Below are 21,431 nucleotides of genomic sequence, written 5' to 3' on the forward strand. Positions count from 1 at the left end.
TGTGTACCTGAAAGGTGCTCCGATGTAAAAGTCAGAATTGTTACTAGTTAATTATCAGATAAATTCACTCTACTTACCTCTTGGGTTGATCACCTATTTATGACACTTTCTTATTGGGCTTAAAACCCAGTTGGACTTTTATTCTTTGAACCTGATCTTCTTTAAACACACCCTTTTATGTTTTAGGTCCTTTAGATGGGTTTTGCCACAATAACTATTTATTTATTTATTTAATTTTCACCTTTCAGCCAACCTTTTGGTTTTCCTATCGGTCCACCTCTCGGCCAACCTCTTGGCTATAGACAATAATACACTAGCCCCCCTAGGCATGAGAAATTTGAAAAGACGAAATGCCTATTAGAAGGAGCGAGAAGACGCATTAAATGCTTACCAGAGTAGAGATTTCTTCGGAATATATTTGATTTTCGCATTGATGAGATTTTGCATATTAAATGCGCCTGTGTAAGAAGAAATTGCATCGTTTTGCGGGTGTTGCTTTTACTGTGCCGCTTGACGTGAAAGTCATCACCATCATGATATTATGATGTTTCGTGTATAAGAGTTTTAAGAACACTATAAATACTTGGTTGAAAATTGTATACCTTATCGCTTTTCTTACTTTTGTATTCTTGCATCCGAGAGATCTAGATGAGTGTTTGATTGAGAGATTTTAGGCAAATATTCTTGAAATGTATTATGTTTTCTTCAAGCTTTGTTTCTGTTTCGGATGAGTTTTCGAGATTTTCAGGCGTGAGTAACAGGGCTACCAGGAACGTGATTTAGATGAATAAGGATATCCATTTGACTGCTTCATCTGCCACCATTTCTGTTGTGAAGAATAAAGCAAGTAGTGATATGAGTTCAAGTGAAGAAATTGTAGATCTTGAAGCTGAAGAAAGAGCCGAGAGGGCAGAAGAAAATTGAAGTCTTCGTTTCGGCTATGATTGGGTTAATCCGAAAGTTCGAGAATATTTTTCTCGGTATCACTATTCTTCAATCCTTCGAAATTTTCTTTCTAAAATTTTGATTTATTCTCCTAATGTTATTGGTATGTATCTTTTTCAATTTTTTCTTTTTTTAACAAGAGAATTTTAACTTTGCTAAATTATGTCTTGACTTTCAGGTTTAATGTCTGCTACTAATCCGTAAGGTCGAGCTTACATTTCAAAGTTGTTTGCCAAATCTGGTCGTTCCACTCCTCAACATGTAAGAGAAGTTCAACATGAAAGAGAGTTTGAAGCCATTCAAACCATTTCTCGAGTTGAAGTTGTGGTTGAGACCGTTGATGTCGGGAACATTACTAATGAATGTGTTAAGAAAAGGAAAAAAGAGAAAAGTGGTAGATGATCATATTCTTCTCCCAAGTACCATCGTCATGCATCCGGAAGCTCCTCCCAACCCCTCCTCGAAACCATTTTCGGTGCTTCATCGTTTTTCAAAATTTGTGCATGACAATCTTGATGGTCCTTCTCGTGAAATGTTTAGAACAACCAATGTTTCTTCTTTGACAAATTCAACAATTGAGCTTGCGGCCCGCTCTTTTCTGATTGCTAAGATGATTAGAGAAAAAATCATGAATGGTATTTCTTCTTCTGAATTCGAAAAAATGAAGAAAAATTTGGTTGAGTTCAGCAATAGTCTTGAATCCACTCTTGAGGCCAATTTATCACTGACCACTCAAATCAAATAGTTTTCGGTTGAACATGAAAGTACAAAAGAATCATTGAAGGATGAAATTGCTAGGTTATCTGCAAAAATGTTGGAACTTCAAAGTGAAAATCAAAGATTGAAGGAAGACTTGTTTGATTTATCTGCTGCTAAGCAAGCTGATACTGAGAAGATTCATCATTTAGATCTTAAGATTAGTTAAGTGAAGAAAAACTTATCCAAAGCCGAGAGCTTTGTTGTTGAACAACACGAATTGGGTTTCTCTAAAGCTCTTCAACAGGCTAAACACTTTAATAAGATCCCCATAGATGAAGGAAACTTTGATGTTGGTAAAGATTTTCACAATGATGAACTTATCTCAGTTGAAGACATTCCTTATGATGAAATGTCGGAAGAAGAGGTTGTGCATGGCAATGAGCATATTAATATTAAGAATGATTTAGCTATAGCTTCTAATTTTTTGTAATGGCTCTAAGTTACTGATAGTTGAATTTTGATGTATTTTGCCATTTTTGTAATGGGGTAACTTTTTAATATAATAGCTTTATCAACATCGACCTTTCAATCTTTTAACCTTTCGGTATATATGGATAAATATATGAAACAAAATGACTAAGTGTTAAAAGTTGTGTCTTATGTTATCTTTATTATTTTTGAACTTATGAAAGTTCTTAACTTGTGATAAAATAACTCTAATCAATTTTAAAATGTGTTTGAAACTTTCGATCTTTCGACCTTGTAGGTTTTCATAATAACTTGTTGAAAATCAATAAAATATTGGTTAAAAGTTTATCAACCTTTCGATTTATCTTTCGGCCAACCTTTCGGCCTATAACTTGTTGAAAAGCAATAAAATATTGGTTGAAATCTTGTCAACCTTTCAGTCTTTCTTTCGGTTAACCTTCCGACTTCTAACTTGGTAAAAATTGATAACATATTGTTTGAAGGCTTGTTTACCTTTCGACTTTCCTTTCGGCTAACCTTTCGGCTTCTTAAATAAGAACTTCGTTGATTGAGATTTGATTTGAATGAAACACACTCTCGGGAGGGATTTCACCTAGAGTGGAAGCATCCTGGTCCGAGAGGTTTAAAGTACGAGATACACTCTCAGGAGATGGAGTGAAAGCATCCTGGATCAAGAGGTTTGAGGTATGATATACACTCTCGGGAGGGATTTCACCTGGAGTTAAAGCATCCTGGACTGGACTGAGAGGTTTGAAATATGTGAAGCATTGAGAAACTTAATAGTTTGATTCTTCGTATGAATAATTTCTTCATTAAGTATTTCAATCTTGAATAAGACTTTCTTTATACATAAGAAACCATCCTTGACCGAAAGGTTTTATATACAATTACGAGTGTTTAACTGCCCTGGACTTTGTCTGATCCTTATCCCTCCATCTCTAACAAAGCGTTTCAACTTCCCAGCTTGAATCAGTTCCTCAATTTGGTCTTTCAAAGTTGCACACTCTTCTATAGGATGACCATGATTCTTATGGTATTGACAACTTTTACTTTGATCAGCTCGATCCGATGTTCTTGCTTTTCTTGAAGGCGAAATTACTTCGGTTGCCATAGCCTCTTGTAATATTCGTGTCCTGGTGGTGCTTAATGGTGTATAGTGCTGAAATTTTCTACCACGTGGTTCTTCTCGTACTCTTCTATTTTGATATCCTCCTTCTTTTTCATTTGTCTTCTTCTCACTTCCTACATCCATCCACACTTGATTTTGAAACTCCCTCAATTCCTCCATCTACATAAACTTCGTTGCATGCTGCCTTAACTCATCAAGATTTGTTGTCGATTTTTTACAAAGGCTATCGAAAAATTGTCCCGGCCTTAGTGTTGTAATCATATGATGCATAGTGACCTCCAAAGTAAGATTTCGGATACTCAGTGCTACTTTTCCAAAGCATTCCATGAATAATCTCAATGATTCTCCCTTTTTCCTGCCTTATATTCTCGAAGGCAATTGACGTTAGATGATGTGGCCGACTTGTAATAAATTGAGCTCCAAAATTTTCTACTAAAGTGTCGAAACAATCGGTAGATAACGGTGGCAACCAAGTAAACCAACTCAGAGTCGCTCCCTTCAAAGGTTTTGGGAATACTCGACACAAAATGGCATCATTCCATGTATACAAACTTATTTGTGTTGCATATACTGCAATGTGGTCATCAGGATCTATACCTCCATCATACTTCTCCATGGTTAAATTCTTCCAATTTTTGGGCTCTGGGGTTTCTATAATGGCTTCGGAAAATGGATGCCTCCTAACAGATATTCTGGGAAAGATACCATAAGTCTTTGGTATTCTCTTCTTTGTAGCTTCAAAGCTTTCCTCATTATGTACCCTCTGGTGGATATGTGTTCTTGGTTAAACAGTTTCTAACGATGTGTTTAAAACCGTTTCTTCATTCAACTTCCTCTTCATGTACTCATTCTCCGCCCTTAACATACTTAACTCTTCTTCATTGCTCTTCTTTAGTGTTTCAAACACTCTTTGTAACTACATGAGCATAGCCATTGACATATCATTCTAATTATCTCCCTACTCCTAGACTGCTCTCCTCTTCTACTCATCTTTGCTTACTTGCTCAGTTGTCCTGTTTCTCGACCCCATGGTGGGCGCCAAAATGTTCTTGCAAGGCCTAGAAACAATCTTCTTTCTTCTCGGTCTTCTTTCTCGGTGTGAGCTCTTGGTCTGGGCTTTCGGCTTGGACTTGGATATAACTTGTAGACTCTCACTTCTCTGGGCTAGGTCAACTAGATCTCTCGGTTCTTGGTCTCGGTCTTTTCTCACGGATGGGTATGTGTACCTGAAATGTGCTTCGATGCCAAAGTCAAAATTGGTACTAGTTAAATATCAGATAAATTCACTCTACTTACCTCTTGGGTTGATCACCTATTTATAACACTTTCTTATTGGGCTTAAAACCCAGTTGGTCTTTTATTCTTTGCACCTGATCTTCTTTAAACACACCATTTATGTTTTGGGTCCTTTAGATGAATTTTGTCACAATAACTATTTATTTATTTATTAAATTTTCACTTTTCTATCAAACTTTCGATTTTCCTATTAGTCCAATCGTAAATAGGACAAAAGATATTTAGAAAATCATAATTATAGGCTTTATTAAACTAATTAATTTTATTTTAGAACTTTACTATCAACATTTCTGTAAGTAAAATATCGAGTTTTATTAAATATATATTCATTATTGAAAAAAATAACGTAAAACATTTTTTAAAGCAAGATCTATAAAATAATTTAGTTTATGAAAATAATTTTATCTTCTCGACTTTCATTTTTTATATATTTATTAAAATGAACGACCATCCATACATTATAATAACATAATTATTCACGGTCATTTAATTATAATTTTTTATTAAAAAAACTTATTACTAAAAAATTATTAAATATAAAAAAAATTAAATATAAAAAAATAATTAATTATTATATTAATAAAATGTAATTAGTTATTATATTGATAAAAAATAGTTAGTTGTTATATTGACTAAATTATATATTATTTTATACACTAATATTAATATTTAATTAATTTTTATTATTATTAAATATTTTTTAAATTAATATTTAATTAGTTATCAATGTTTTAACTATCAATTTATAAACTATTTACTGATCTTGCAGGGGATTCAAACGTCGAAGGATTCGCCTCGTCAAACTCTATCTTCCACCTCCGCAACCGTGACAAGTGCAAGAACGCTCCAAGAACTCCACAAGAACTTCAAGCAAACCTGCGAAACACACCAAACGGCGCCTCTAGCGGCTGGTGGCACTCCGACGCTCAAATCAGCCTTACAAAACCATCAAACAACTAAGAATTGACTCTCTGCGAGACTCGTGTGCACTCTGTGATTCTCTCTCTTTTCTCTGTGTGTGTAAACTGGAAACTTGCAAGAATGAATCTTACCTCCTTTTGCATGAGCGTGGAATGCCCTTTATATACTCTGGCCGAACCTCTCTCCAGATGATGACACGTGGAGACATGTAACTCACATCTCACCTTACACGTGGCACCATCTGAGGGTCAAAGCGCACCTCTGTTGCGCGCCTAAGTTATCCGTGCATGAAGTAACTTAGCGCGTTTCTTCAACTAGGTGGCTCGTGCAACCTCAGTGTGAATACCAAGTGTGGCTTGGCTAAGCGCACGCACTAGGCATTACTTACTGTGTGAACGATCACCTCTGCTTTGCACCATGCACGTTATGGGTTAAGAGAGCACCAATCACCGACTGGCTTACTAGCTCTCTTAGGCCACTCTCGTGCACGACATTACAAAGCACATAACTTTTCCTTTCTCTAATACTCTGTCACGCAAGGCTCGTATGCAACGCTCTCGCTGGGAATCACCCTTCGTTTCCAGCTTAACTGCGTGTAACACGAAAACTCGATGATCATCGTTCACACCAGATGACCGATCGGTGCACCATAGCGCCACGCCTTCTGCTTCCAGGCACTTATCTAGGCGCTGATCGCGCATCCTCTCTGACCACCGCCCCCTGATCATCGATCACCACCCTGGGTGACTTACTCAATGACTCATCTGTTTCCCTGGCCCACGTGTTCCACTAAGAACGGTCCACGTGGCTATCTGTTGCTGATGTCACCGACTACCGATGACCGACCGGATCACAAGCCCCCCAGTCTCGAGCTGTAAATTTGTTTTCAGCGAAGAGACTAAGTGATCGTCTTCAGTGGCCACTTGGGAAGTTATGCCACGTCACATGCCATGTCAGGTGCTGTGTTTTAAGTGACGTTATGCCTTCCTCCCTTAATCTTGCGACACGTGTACACATCAACGGCTAGCATGAAACGTCATTTGCACTTCTCACATTCAAATACTTGCGCGCCTCCACTGTTCCATCACCTTCTCCAACACTCTTCTCTGAAACTCTGGAAGCCCTTCTCTGCGCGATTCGTCTTCCTCAATCTCAAGCTTTCAGAAACCACTTGCGATCATCAAAAGGTACCCCTTTTCATCATCTATGGCATATTGAATACTATCTACCGATTGCATCATCCAATAACTGTACTGTGCATACATTGTGGGTTGTTTTCCCTTTCCCTGCACTGTTCTAGGGTTTCTTCCGGTTTTTCTGCATTTCTCTGCATTTTTCTGTGTTTTCGCTTCTTCTTCTTCGTCGCTTTTCGCTTCTCCACTCCCTTCAACCATAGCATTTTCGTTATCCTCGCCTTCCTCTTGTTTTTCGCTGAACCCTGTTCCTTCTTTTCTTTCTCCATTGTAGCTACTGAACAATGGCTCGAACAAAAACTACTGCGCGTCTCGCTTCCTCCTCTGGTGCACAGCCTTCCGCAAGTGCACCACCACCGCCTTCGACGAGCACGCCCCCCTCAACGAGTGCGCACCCCCAAGCGGCGCCTCCTCAACATAACTACGCACGGGTGTACAAGTGGGCTCCTCTCCACTTGCTCGCTGAGACTTCTACGCAACTTCCCGACGACCATCTCACCAACCTTCTGAGCAGCGACTCAGACGAACCCACATGCGCCCTTGACAGGGAGGATGACTCACACTTGGACGTGTGCATCCCCCCTCGAGACATGCCAATATGCATGGATGATAGGGCCAACAATGGAGTGCCCTTCACCTTCATTTACTCCGCCATCTTTGATGGAAGAGGCCCAAGCACAAGCCCACATGCAAGCCCACCAAAGGGTAGATTTGGGCCAACCATAGAGTTATGGCCAAGAGGATCCAAGAAGACGTTCTTTTACATGTTCAAATGCCATAAACTCTAGTGTAGAGTAGACTTTAATTTCTTGTCAAAAATTAGCATAGGAACTTTATTTGTAATTTTCTTAGAATTGATTTTGGCACCTAAAACACCAACCTAGGTAAACTTAGAGTTTCTAAAAAAAACCTCTAAATTTACCAAGGCCGGTTTAGAAAGCCCATGGAGGGGGTGAGCATAAAAACTAGACACTCCCCTCCCCATGTGCTCATTTGTGCACCCATGTGCTTCACATTTACATTTCATTTGGCTAGCATTAGGGTTGCATTATGGTCCTCCTTAGCCTATAAAAGGAGGAGCCTACACCTTGTATTTTCAAGTTTATTGTGAGTAAAGTTATGCTGCCATTTTGTGCCAAGCTTTGCTTCTCCTAGAATTCTAGGCTCTAAACTTCACTTCCTTCACCTCTCCTTGGGCTGGCCGAACCTCCTTATAATCATACCTATCATGCACCTTCAAGATCAACACCACTCTTAGGAGGATCTTGCACACACACCTTCATAGCTTCCACACCACTTTCTTACATGATTCAAGAAGACCTTCATGAAAATGCCATCATTTGGTATTAGAGTTTGGGTTCTTCAAGATTTAATTGCTTTGAATCTGCTGTTCTTTAATCTTTTGGTGCCTTTTTAATTTTAGTTTGAGTTCATATTGTGTTTAGATCCTACACAATTCTATTTCACAAATTCCATTGTGTTTAAATTTTGGTATCTTGCTATTTTTGTTTCCAGTTTCCAGAATCCCCTGGTTCACATTCTCTGTGCTGGCTGTTTTGTTCCAGAAAAATATTTTCACTCATAGGAAAATTTTGATTCTCTGGAATATGCAAGTTTGAGGTGTTATAGAAAGGACAGAAAAAGAATTAGTCCAAAAGAATCAACAGAAAAAAAAATGATAAATCTTTTAAAATCAGTGTGCAAATCTGAGGCGCTACAGCTGGCGTAACTGAACACCAAAATTGCAAAATTTATTAAACAAAATTGGTGCATGCGTTTTGAGTGATTTCAAAGCCAGATTTTAGCTAAGATCTTGAATATCTTGCATATCAAATTTCAGAATCATATCTTAAAAACACAACTCAGCATAAATTGGGGAAAAACACGTTTCTGGCCCACAACATTTTCCAGTGGTGCTGTTTTTTTTATTTGGTCATCTAATTCTAGTGCCATTCTTAGGATTCTTTTGTGTGCCCACCTTTATTTTGGTACCTTTTATTTGCTTGCTTAATATTTCTTGGACCTCTTTCTAGTTGTCATAATCTAACTCCTTTTTGGTGGTACTGTTTTATTCAATTAAATTGTTTCTTGCTTTTGTTCTTTGATCTCTAATTTGGTGCTGGAATTTATTTCTCCTTTGGTGCTTAATTGAATGGAAACTTGACTTGGGTAAGGTCTAGTCTTTTGATAGGTGCTGGAAATGGAGAATTAAAACCTTCATTCTAAGGGGAAACAAAGCCAAGGCCAAAACAAGCTTTCTTGAAAAACACTACAAACACTTGGAGGGCCAACAAGCGAAGACAACAAGGAAGTGCATTTAGCAAAAAGAGGATCAACAAAGGGAGTTTTCTTAATTTCCTTGCAACTTAATTTGTGTTAATTACTTCTTAATTACGTTATTAGACGGTGAGTGTGTCTTCAAGGGCTCCAAGTGTCCAAGAAGCCTCACCTAGGGCCGACTAGTATAGAACTCTTTAATTAGCAATTGTTAATTGTTCTTAGTTGTTTCTATATTGCTTAATTTGTAACGCTTTGTATGTGTGGTTGTTTTAAGTTTTGTTAAAAACCGTCTAGCTTTGTTAATTAGTTAGCATGCTTTGTTTTCTTGCATTAAAATCTGATTTCTCAACTTAATTGTGTTCCAAGTGGTTTACTAAGAGAAAGCTTTGTGTGAAGACATTGAGGGATAGTTTTTGGCTAAGGCAAAGGCTTGGTATTTAAGTAGTCCACTGTGACTCACCTCCCTTACCTGGAAGACTACCTTCTTTGACTTCCCTAAATTTTTCTCAAGGTAAAATACTTCTACACACAAAGCTTTAGTCATGTCTTCTCACTCCTCTAAATCTCTTAAAAGTGAGGTGAAATCCTTGAAATCTCTTTTGAAACAACTTACTAAGGATATTCAATCAATTTCATCTAAACAATTGGAGAATGAGATCAAAACTAATGAATTGACTAAAGCAAAGAATGAGAAGTCTCAATTTTCAAAAAAATTACATTCTCATGCATCTAGCTCTAAACATCATGATTATCTTGGGGAAGAAAGTCTTAGGAAAAATGAATATCATCAACAATTCCCTAGGAGAGCTAGGAAAGAGAGACAAGAAAACCTAACCAAGCATATCTCTCACACTCAAGCTAGAGAAATTCCATGTTTAGAATACCTTGGCAATGATCAATTAGCATCTCAATGTTTCAATGAAAGATCTATGATCTTAAGGGACAAAGATGAGAATAGTAGCCAAGAAAAAGAAGCTAGTGAGAGTGAAGAAAATGTAAAAATAGAAAAGCAAGAGAAAACCCTTGGGAAACAAAAGGCGTGGGAGAAGAGTGTTCCTTCCCACAAGGTCATTCAACAAGAAGGAAAAGTTGAAAATACATTTGAAAATATACCTCTTGTTGAACAACCTAGCCTTACTTTTGTAAAGGAACACTTGCAAGCCTAGAAAAAAAAGAAGAATCCTTAAAAAAGGCTTGCATAGATAAAAATATAGTAGATTATTTTACATACATGCCAAGATATCACCAAGTGAAGGTCAAGTCATCTATAGGCATCTTCAAAGACAATTTTTTATGTGAAGTAGTGCCTAAAGAAACTTGTCATGTCTTATTGAGACAACCTTTGCAACGAATTGAAATTTCCATGAACAAAGGTTGTATCAACGAGACTACCTTCACACATAAAAGAGAAATTCTTCATGAAGGAGAACTCATGGGTCAAATTAGAGTTGATAAAACTCTAGAGCTTTTAAAAGGAAAATTATTGTCACCCATGAGAAAAGATGTTCAAAGACATTACCCTAGATACATTCCGTGTTTTAAAAATACATCTAAGGCGATGTCTCATGAACTTTATACTCCTTCACCTTTTGCAAATGATCCTTGGGAAGACATAAGCCTAAAATTCATATTAGATCTTCCTAGGACAACAAAAGGTTTTGATTCCATTTTCATGGACATGGATAAACTCTTCCTTAAAGAAGTGACAAGTCTTCATGATTTCTCTTCAAACTTAGTGTTGGATAGAGCTCTAAAATTTGAAAACCATCATTTGAGGATTCTTTTGGAAAAACTTGCAACTAAGTTGTCCTTTTCTAATTCTTATCATCCTCAAAAGAATGGTCAAAATAAAATTGAAAACATAGCTCTTGTTACTATGCCTAGAGAAATCATGAAAGACAACCACAATTCTTGGGATGAGTATCCTTTTTCTATTGAGCATGCATACAATAGAGTAGTCCACAAGACTACTAATATTTCTACATTTGAAGTTGTATGTGAACATAGTCCTCTTTCTCTTTTTGCGTTGTTACCACTTCCTAAAGGAATTATGTCTAAGGAACAAGTAACCACTATTGAAAATTTTACAAAGCATGAGAGGATTAGAGAACACATGCAACCATCAAAAGAGAAATATTGTAAAAAGTTGCCAAAACAAAAGAAAAACAAAAATGGCAACTTCATAAAATTGATTTGTATATGACTGCTTCAACTAACTCATTTGCTTTATTTGATAATTCCCCTAGGTGGACCTTTGATCCGGGAGGGCAAGCATAGTTAAAGAAGCAAGAGGCTGCTATCCGAGATCAAATCTCTAGATCTGAGGATAGATCTTCTCAAGGAGAAGGAGATTATGGACACCATCCAGCCACATCCATTCCCCTAGCCATGAAGAAGAAGAAGCAATGGATTTGAGGACAAATCCTTTTCAAGAGGGAGGGGATGATGGAAGAGGCCCAAGCACAAGCCCACATGCAAGCCCACCAAAGGGTAGATTTGGGCCAACCATAGAGTTATGGCCAAGAGGATCCAAGAAGACGTTCTTTTACATGTTCAAATGCCATAAACTCTAGTGTAGAGTAGACTTTAATTTCTTGTCAAAATTAGCATAGGAACTTTATTTGTAATTTTCTTAGAATTAATTTTGGCACCTAAAACACCAACCTAGGTAAACTTAGAGTTTCTAAAAAAACCTCTAAATTTACCAAGGCCGGTCTAGAAAGCCCATGGAGGGGGTGAGCATAAAAACTAGACACACCCCTCCCCATGTGCTCATTTGTGCACCCATGTGCTTCACATTTACATTTCATTTGGCTAGCATTAGGGTTGCATTATGGTCCTCCTTAGCCTATAAAAGGAGGAGCCTACACCTTGTATTTTCAAGTTTATTGTGAGTAAAGTTATGCTGCCATTTTGTGCCAAGCTTTGCTTCTCCTAGAATTCTAGGCTCTAAACTTCACTTCCTTCACCTCTCCTTGGGCTGGCCGAACCTCCCTATAATCATACCTATCATGCACCTTCAAGATCAACACCACTCTTAGGAGGATCTTGCATACACACCTTCATAGCTTCCGCACCACTTTCTTACATGATTCAAGAAGACCTTCATGAAAATGCCATCAATCTTCAAGAGGTTACGCCTCTGACTCCCTTTCACTTTCTTTGAGAAGGACCTCCTGACCGAGTTGAACGTGGCTCCCTGTCAACTCCCTCCAAACGCTTGGGCCTTCATCCGAGCGTTCGAGATTCTCTGCAACCATTTCGGACACCCTCCCTCAACCGACGTCTTCCTCCACTTCTTTGAGGCCAAGAACCCAAGTGATAGGTCATGGGTGAGCCTGAACGGCGTATCAGGGAGAGTGATCTTGGGCCTATACCAGCAATCCTTCAAGGACTGGAAGGGTAGGTTCTACATGATCACCTCCAACGAGCACAGTCCGACTCAACTTGAGGGCTTCCCACTCTATTGGGTTCCCAAGGTAGAGTTCAAAAAACCCCGAGGCTTGGAGGCTATGGCACCTTACAAGCGCGAGCTGTGCGGCCTACTCTCGAGCTTGGGCGCTAAATTCGGCTCCTCCACCCTCATCAAGCACGAGTTCGACGTGGAGGTGCTTAAAAAATACATTGGTTTGCATTCTCTTCTTCCCTTCAACTTGTCATTTCTCTGAGTATGATAGTGTGTTTGCGCTTAACTACAACTGCCTGTGTTGTTTTCACTCCCAGCTTGCTTGCCACACTTGCGCACTTGCACATGTTAATCACTTCTCTGCATGCTAACACTGAACTGATGAGCTTGATTGACTCTTCTGCACTTTGTTTGCTTTCTTGGCTCTTTGTTCACTAACCCTTTGCCATGCCTAACCGGTGCAGATATGACTTCCAGCAAAGAACGACGCCAAAAGCTAATTGAGCTGGCCAAGAGCCGACGAGCTACTGGGTCGTCTTCGGGGACCGAGGCCACATCCGAGCCCATCTCTGCCTCCCCTCTCTCGGTCGCGCCAGCTGAAGGCCCCGAGACTAGGGGTGAGAAGAAAAGGAAACGACTGGTGAAGGCTCCCACCACCGTCGCATCCACCAAGGGGGAGAGCTCGGGGTCTCCTCTAGTCCAAAGAAGAAGAAGCGGAGCCGAGGTGGGCGGCTCTTCCACCCTAAGGCCCGAGGGCGCTGAGGGGGATGCCTCTCCAATCCCTCCAGCACAGACTTCTCCAACACGCCCTCCTTCTCCAGCACATCTTCCTTCCCCGCCCCCAGCCAGCCAACCTCTCACTTTGCCATCTCAAACTGCTGGGAGCGGGGCTGCTCGCCCGGAGGGGATCTCTCACCCCTCAACCTCACCACGCCCTCAAGATTCCGCCACCACAACCGAGGGTGGTGGTGAGAGTTCCCTCCGAGCCTCGGGTTCCAACACTGAAGGGCTCACCACAGTTATCAAGCTGACCAGGCAATTGCTCCAAAACCGCGAGCTGGTCAACTGGAGCGGGAACGAGGTGGACCTTCATCTGGCCCGCCTACTGGTGCTTTCTCCGGAGTTCTCCACCCAGCATCGCCGCATCGAGAAGCTGGAGAGAAAGATGAGCAAGTTGTACAACCAAAAAAAGTCGCTACAAAGTGACTACGAGGCCCTGCAGAACACCAACAAGCTGCTGAGGGACATGGTGGAGGAGGCCAAGAAGGAGCACGCCCTGCAAGTCCAAGAAACCATCAAGACAGAGATGATGATGGGGGACGTCGTCGCTGCTCTTGACGCTGAGTTGGTCGAGACCAAGTGCAAGGCCATTCAGCTTGAAGCCGAGAATGCCTCCCTGCGCCAACAGATCGCAAATCTGGCGGAGGCTCTCGCAGCAAACGAGAAGCGTGCCGATGATCAGGGGTCCAAGCTCGAGGAAGCCGAATCCACCATCGCCACCCTTACAACTGAGAAGGTCGTGCTCGAGACCGACAAGGCTGAGCTTGAGGCTGAGAAGGCCAAGCTCTAGGAAGAGGCCGCTGACACCTTTGCTGAGGGATTCGACTTCGCCCTCGAGCAAGTTAAGTGCGTCTTCCCAGAGGCTGACTACTCTAAGTTCGCTATCGACTTCGAAGTGGTGGACGGCAAGATCATTCGCCCTTGATCATTTGTTATCTTGTATATATCCCCTTGTACACAAAACTTTGAATGTAAAGACTCTTCATGCATATATAAAATGCCACTTTTCTCTTTTCGTTTCTCTTGTTGTGCATCTCTTAGCCTTTATCTCTTGTCATGCATGACTAACTGCTAACCTGCTCGAACTTGGCACGAATCTTCACTATACTTGAATTCTCTACTTTTGACTTCGATCACAACTAACAACACTTGATAACTGATCTGGCGTGGCTTTGCTTGCTTAGGCCTATCGCGTAAGAACTTGTCTAAAACTCTTAAACAATGTTCTACAGCCACCCACTCATCAGTCATCGCGCCTCTGCTTCCACCTTATACCTCTCTATATTGCTTGTCACTCTAGCGCTAAGTGCATAGAGGACTTCTACGCCGATCGGTCAAGAATGATGCCTTGTTTTGGGGAAAAGAGTGTTTTTCGATAACCCCTCTTGCTTGCCCCAAGGTCATCAACCCTTAACACGTCGGGTCATACTTTCCACCTTCTCACTCCTGGGGTGAGAAGGGTTTTAACTAAGAGTTCTACTACGCCAATATTGATGCTATGCCACTTGGGTAAAGGCGTTTCTCGAAATCCTTCCTTTCCCTTCTTGGGCTTACTAGCACCCCTGGCTTTTCGAACCTTAGTTGCCTGCACTCACACCTGGGGTGAGGAGGACTTAAACCGGTTGCAATGCTCGCGCCTGGGGCGAGGAAGGCCTAACCGATTACCTGCGCTCGCGCCTGGGGCGGGGAGTATTTTAACTTTGAAACTTTGCAAATTCTTATACCGATAACTTCTTTTTTATTGGGTGGCCTCATTAAAAACCCTCTTTTAGGGAAAAGAGTGCCCCCTGAATTGTTCAACTGCTTACACTGGGTGCACCGTTAGCGCGAAAGTGCAACTAATTTACAATTTCAACTAAAATAGAACTTCAAGTGTGTGGCGTTCCACGTTCTAGGGATCGCCCCCCCGTCCAAAGTCTCCAGCCGATAAACACCATTCTCCAACGTCTCCACCACCCTGAACGGGCCAGTCCACTTGGGGGACAGCTTATTCTCCATCTCATGCTGGTGTGCCTTTCTCATCACCAGATTTCCTTCCTGAAACTGCCTTGGCCTCACCTTGGAGTTGTGCCTACGCTCCACCCTCCTCTTCACAGCTTCGGCACTGACCCTAGCCTCTTCTCGCACCTCATCCAAGAGGTCTAGGTTCACCTTCCTCTCCTCATTGGACTCCTCAGCAACGAAGTTCAGAAACCTTGGTGAGCTTTCTTGTATCTCCACAGGGATCATAGCGTCTGACCCATAGACCAAGCTGAACGGTGTCTCATGGGTGCTAGATTGTGGAGTGGTGTGATAGGCCCACACGATCCTGGGAACCTCCTCTACCCACGTCCCCTTGGCCTTCTCTAACCTTCTCTTTAGCCCTCTGAGCAGCACTCGGTTGGCCGACTCTACCTGCCCATTCGTTTGTGGGTGCTCCACCAAGGCAAACACCTGTTGTATCCTCATCTCTTCACACAGCTTCTTCAGTTGATGACTCGTGAACTGAGTGCCATTGTCAAAAACCAAACACTTGCGCACTCCGAAACGGCACACAATGTTCTTCCACACAAACTGTTGAACCTTGTGTGCGGTGATCTGTGCGACTGGCTCTGCCTCTACCCACTTTGTGAAATACTCAATGGCGATGATCAGAAACTTCAGTTGCCTTACTGCCAAGGGGAAGGGTCCCAAGATGTCAATTCCCCAGGTGTGGAACGGCCATGGGCTGTGAATTGACCTCAGCTCTTCAGGGGGCGCTTTGTGCCAATCTGCGTGTTGCTGGCACTGCTTGCAACGCTGAGCATACCCCACACAATCTTCCTTCAGCGTTGGCCAGTAGTACCCCGCACGGAGGACTCTGCTTGCCAAGGCGCGACCACCAACGTGGCTCCGCACACTCCCTCGTGGAGTTCTGACATAATTCTCGTGCACTGCTCCCCGTGCACGCACACCAACACCGGATGGGTGAACCCAAACCTAAAGAGATCCTCATCAATAAGAGTGAACTTACTTGAGCTTCTCTTTACTCTCTTTGCCTCTGTCGGGTGGTCCAGCGGAAGCACCCCATCTGCCAAGTACCGCTGGTACGGCGTTATCCACGTATCAGCCTTTCCAACAGCGCAAACCTCCATCACCTCATCAGTCCCCACCTGTCGTGCTCTCACCTTAGGTGTTCTCAAGGTTTCTTGAGTTAGAGACCGATGACCGATCGTTATACGCTCCTTTGACTTGTACACTTGAAGTACCTGGTTGTCCGTCACGAACGCGCGAGGTACCTTCAAGTTCTCTTGGATGACGGTCCTCTGCCTTCCCCCCTTGCCTGAGCTGGCTAGCTTGGCAAGCAAGTCAGCTCTGGCATTCTGCTCTCTCAGCACATGGACCAACTCGAACTCTGCAAAGGACGTCTTCAAGGTGTGCACATACTTGAGATATGCGGCAATCTGAGGGTCTTTGGCCTGGAACTCTCCTGTTACCTGCCCAGTGACCAACAGAGAGTCGCTTTTGGCCATCAAACTCATTGCTCCCATCTCTCTTGCCAGCAACATTCCAGCAATCAAGACTTCGTACTCCGCCTGGTTGTTACTAGCGTTTTAGGCGAAACGCAGAGACTGCTCGATAAGCACTCCGTTTGGGCCTTCTAGGATTACTCCAGCACCACTCCCTTGCTGATTGGAAGAACCATCCACTGATAGGACCCAGCGAAAGTCCAAACCCTCCGAAGGTGTCACGCCTGATGACAACTCGACAACGAAGTCCGCGAACACCTGCCCCTTGATCGCGACAATGCCGTCATCCGATCGGTGAGCTGCTGCACCTCCTTCACCGACCCTGGGCTCCTCATTGCCATGATCGCCGCGCACTTCTCGGGGTTAGCCTCAATTCCCTGCTCTGTCAAGAGGAAGCCTAAGAACTTCCCAGCTTCTACGTCGAAAATACACTTCTCCGAGTTGAGCTTCAACCTGTATTTGGCGATAGTCGTAAACAACTCCTCCAGATCAGTGAGATGTTGTTCCTTCTCTCGTGAAGTTACCACCATGTCATCCACGTAAGCTTGCACATTCCTTCCCAGCATCGGCGAGAGCGCTCTATCCATCAACCTCTGATAGGTGGCTCCCACATTCTTCAGCCCGAATGGCATTACCTTATAACAGTAACAAGACCGCTCAGTCATGAACGCGGTCTTGCACTCGTCCATCGGATGCATCTTGATCTGGTTATAGCCTGAGAATGCATCCAAGAAACTCATAAGTTTGCGCCCCGACGCGCTATCCACCAAGGCATCTATGCTGGGTAGGGGATAGGAGTCCTTGGGGCACGCCTTGTTCAAATCGGTGAAATCCACGCACATCCTCCACTTGTCGTTCGACTTCTCCATCAGTACCACATTTGCCAGCCACTCTGGGTACTGGATTTCTCTGATGTGCCCCGCGGCCAAGAGTTTGCGGGTCTCTTTGTGGATCACCTGCCTCTTCTCCTCATTAAACTTCCTCCTTCTCTGGCGCATCGGTCGGACCTGAGGGTCCATTGCAAGACGATGGCAGAGAAAGTCTGGGTCAATACCTGGCATGTCTGAGGCTGACCACGCAAACGCGTCCAAATGCCTCTCAATCACCCCGGTGATCTGTCGCTGCGTGTCCTCGCTGAGCGGCCCTCCCAGCTTGAACTTCTTCCCTTGGATCTCCGTCTCCACCCACCCCTCAGCATGGTGGGGCCTCTTTTCATTGGCGATGACCGCCCTTGCGATCCCTGACTCGCGGGGCGTGATCATGCTCTCTTTCTCAGCTTCTACTTGGGCCACCCCTGAGCCCCTCAACACTGCTTCCTCCATCTCCACATCACCTTGTGTACCTCTTACCAGCCCTGCGACCTCCGATCGCCTCTCGTCCACACCCGGCGGTGGTGTCGAGGTAACATGGCACACCCTCCTTTGCTGCTTGAGGCTGTTCTCATAGCAGCGCCTAGCCTCCTTCTGGTTTGACTTAATGGTGATCACTACCCCCTCCATCGACGGTACAGCTCCCAACCTGTTGAGCGTCGGCCTTCCCAACAGTATGTTGTAGGCGGATGGGGCATTAACCACTAGGTACTTGATCTTTTCAGTGTGAGCCACAGTCCCATCTGTGAACGTGGTCCTCAGCTCTATGTAGCCTAGCACCTCCACTTGGTCCCCTGCGAAGCCATACAAGCACCCTACGTACGGCCTCAGCTGATCAAGAGACAGTTGCAGTTTGTTGAATGTCGGCCAGAACATCACGTCCGCCGAGCTTCCCTGGTCCACGAGGACCCTGTGCACCTTTCTCCCTGCCGTGACAAGGGAGATGACTATAGGATCGTTGTCGTGAGGCACAACGTCCCAGAGATCTGCCTTTGTGAATGTAATGTCAGCATCGGGGGAATGATCTTCTTCTATCGAGTCGACAGCCATCACCGAACGAGCGTACCTCTTCCTCTGAGAGGCTGTACACCCCTCTCCAGAGAAGCCCCCCGCGATCGTGTGCACCTCTCCGTGCACAGGTACCTCGTGCTGCTGATCTTCTGCTGGTGGCCCCGACGCCCGATCACCTTGCGCCTCCCGCAAGTAATCGCTCAAAAAGCCACTTTTTACCAACTTCGTGAGTTGGTGTCCCAACGCCAAACAAGAGTGGAGTGAGTGACCATAAGCCTGGTGAAACTCACACCACACATTCTTTTTCCTTCCCAGCACCTTGTCAGTCTTCTCTGGTGCTCGCAACCGTGCCGCTATGGATGGAATGGCGATCAGCTCCGCCAATTCCACCACGAAATCAAACCTGGGGGGCACGTTACTCTCCCTCGCGCGCCCCCTACCCTGATCCTTCCCAGGCTCGTAAGGGCGATGCTTCCCCTGAGCCTTCTTTCCTTCTTTGGCCTCATGCACCCTCATTGGCTACTGAGACCTGCCCGGTCCTCTGCGCGACTTGGTCGGGACCGCGCTTTCCCTCTTCTCAGAAACCTCCGTCTCTGCTACGATGTGCGCCACAGCACGACGCCTAATCTCTGCGAAGGTGCTAGGGTGACTTCTGATCAACGATTCAGTAAAAGGGCCTGGCATAACCCCTTTCTTAAACGCATGCACCATCATATCTTCATCTTTGCTAGGCAGCCTCACCACCTGAGCTCCAAAACGACTAAGGTAGTCCTTGAGGGACTCACCTTGGTTTTGTCGCACGTCGAACAAGTCATACGACACCACTGGGGGTGCCCTGTTCACAATATACTGCTCCATGAACAACTTAGAGAATTGCTGAAACGAGGTGATGTGGCCATCTGGTAGGCTCACGAACCACTCCAAAGTAATTTCGCTCAAGGTGCTCATAAACAGCTTGCAATACACCGCATCCGAACCCCCAGAGAGCATCATCTGGGTGTGAAACGCTGTCAGATGCGTCTCTGGGTCCTCCACCCCGGTAACACCAAGTTTGGTGGCACCACCGCGCTCATAATCTTCGATGAGAAATGATGGAGGAGGGCCAAGCACACCTAACCAAGCAAGCCAAGGAGAGCGTCTAGACCAAGACCAAGACCAAGGTGAGCGTCTAGGACGTAAAGGTGAGCGTCTAGGACGTGAAGGTGAGCGTCTAGGACGTGAAGGTGAGCGTCTAGGACGTGAAGGAGGGAGGCTACCCTTGGAGCTAGACCGTCTAGGTCCCCTTACAAGATCAATGGCCAAACATATTCAAACACAAGCAAATGAGGCCACGGATGGAAGAGAGAAGGCTTTGTATATGTTTGCATAAAGGCCCATTGGGGGTACTTAGTAGATAGGATAGTGTAGGAAGCATTTTGGATGGAAACCTTCTAGAAACTAGGGTTGTGTATGGCCGGTCATTGCACCCTAGAATTTAGATTTAATTTTGGTTTTCTTTTCCTTGTAATGTAGCTTATCATTTACGTCCCAAACTAGCCTATAAATAGGAAGGCTAACTCATTGTATTTGACAAGTTTAATTGAGTATTGTTATGCTGCCAATTTTGTGCACTAGCTTTACTTCTCCTAGAAATCTAGGCTATAAACTTCAATCCTTTCACCTTTCTCCCTTGAGCTGGCCAAACCACTCAAACATCACACTCCTCATGCACCTTCAAAGCCAACACAACTCCTAGGAGGGCTTTGTTTCACTCACCCATTGCTTCCGCATCATTTTTACTATTTTGATTCAAGAAGAACACATGAAAATGCCATCATTTGGTATCATGAGCTTTTGGTTCTTCAAGATGAGTAGCTTGGTCTTTTAATTTCAGTTCTTCTTTATTTCATCTTTGTCATTTCAATTCCTTACTTATCTTGCTGTTTTTATATTTTAAATTGTTCTTGGTGTGCTTATGGAAGATCCAACCAAAGCACAATTGTTCAATTGATCTTGAACAAATTCTGTGCAGCTTGTGATAGGATTCCTTACACCATTGTGTGGCTGTTTTTCTTTTAGGAAATTGAGTCCTTATTGCTTTCTTATAATTGCTTCATTTTATGCTTTGAGTCTTTATTTTCTGAATCTATAAATGTTGTGTCAAGTCATGTGAATCCATATTTGTCAACAATTCTTAGTAGTCCTATTATTGGCTTGATTGTTTCTTGCTTTTGGGTCTCTTTAAATTGTTTGAATCTGCTGTTCTTTGATCCTTTGGTGCCTTTTTATTTTTAGTTTGAGTTCATAATTGTGTCTTAGTTCTTACACAATTTCCATTCTTACATTTCCATTGTGTTAATTTTGGTTATCTTGCTGTTTTCTTCCAGTTTTCCAGATTTCCCCTGTATCATCTCTCTGTTCTGGGCTGTTTTGTTTAAAAAAAAATTTCCACCCATAGGAAAATTCTGATTTTCTGGAAAATGCAAGTTTAAAGTGTTATAGAAAAGACAAAAAAAGAATGAGGTCAAAAGAAGCAACAGAAAAAAAATGATAAATCTTACAAAATCAGAGTGCAAATCTTGAGCGCTCCAGCTGGCCTAACTGCACACCAAATTTGCAAAAATTATTAAAAAAAAATGGTGCATGCGTTTTAGGTGATTCCAAAGCCAAAATTTAGATAAGATCCTGAATTTTCTTGCATCCAAATTTCAGAAACAAATTTTACAATTACAGCTCAGCATAAATCGGGGAACAAACACGTTTTCTGGCCCACAACATTTTCCAGTGGTGCTGTTTTTTTATTTGGTCATCTAATCTAGTGCTTTTCTTTAGGAATTCCTTTTGTGTGCCAACTTTTATTGAGTACCTTTAATTGTTTGCTTTAATTTCTTGAATCTCTTTCTAAGTTGTCATATTATAAATCCTTTTGGTGGTACTGTTTTCTTT

The 21,431-nt window shown here is 43.0% G+C and overlaps 1 protein-coding gene across 1 annotated transcript; it reads right to left on the reverse strand.

Annotated features, from left to right (window-relative positions):
- Positions 1 to 19,025: 19,025 nt before the first annotated feature.
- Positions 19,026 to 20,265, reverse strand: LOC137809913 (uncharacterized). Its single transcript, XM_068610972.1, has 2 exons — positions 20,262 to 20,265; positions 19,026 to 19,618 (listed from the first exon to the last, which is right to left on the reverse strand). Exons 1-2 carry the CDS (start codon positions 20,263 to 20,265, stop codon positions 19,026 to 19,028), a joined length of 597 nt encoding a protein of 198 aa, XP_068467073.1.
- Positions 20,266 to 21,431: the final 1,166 nt, after the last annotated feature.

Source organism: Phaseolus vulgaris, chromosome 2 (genome assembly GCF_000499845.2).
Source record: "Phaseolus vulgaris cultivar G19833 chromosome 2, P. vulgaris v2.0, whole genome shotgun sequence".
In the NCBI taxonomy this organism is placed as follows: domain Eukaryota; kingdom Viridiplantae; phylum Streptophyta; class Magnoliopsida; order Fabales; family Fabaceae; genus Phaseolus; species Phaseolus vulgaris.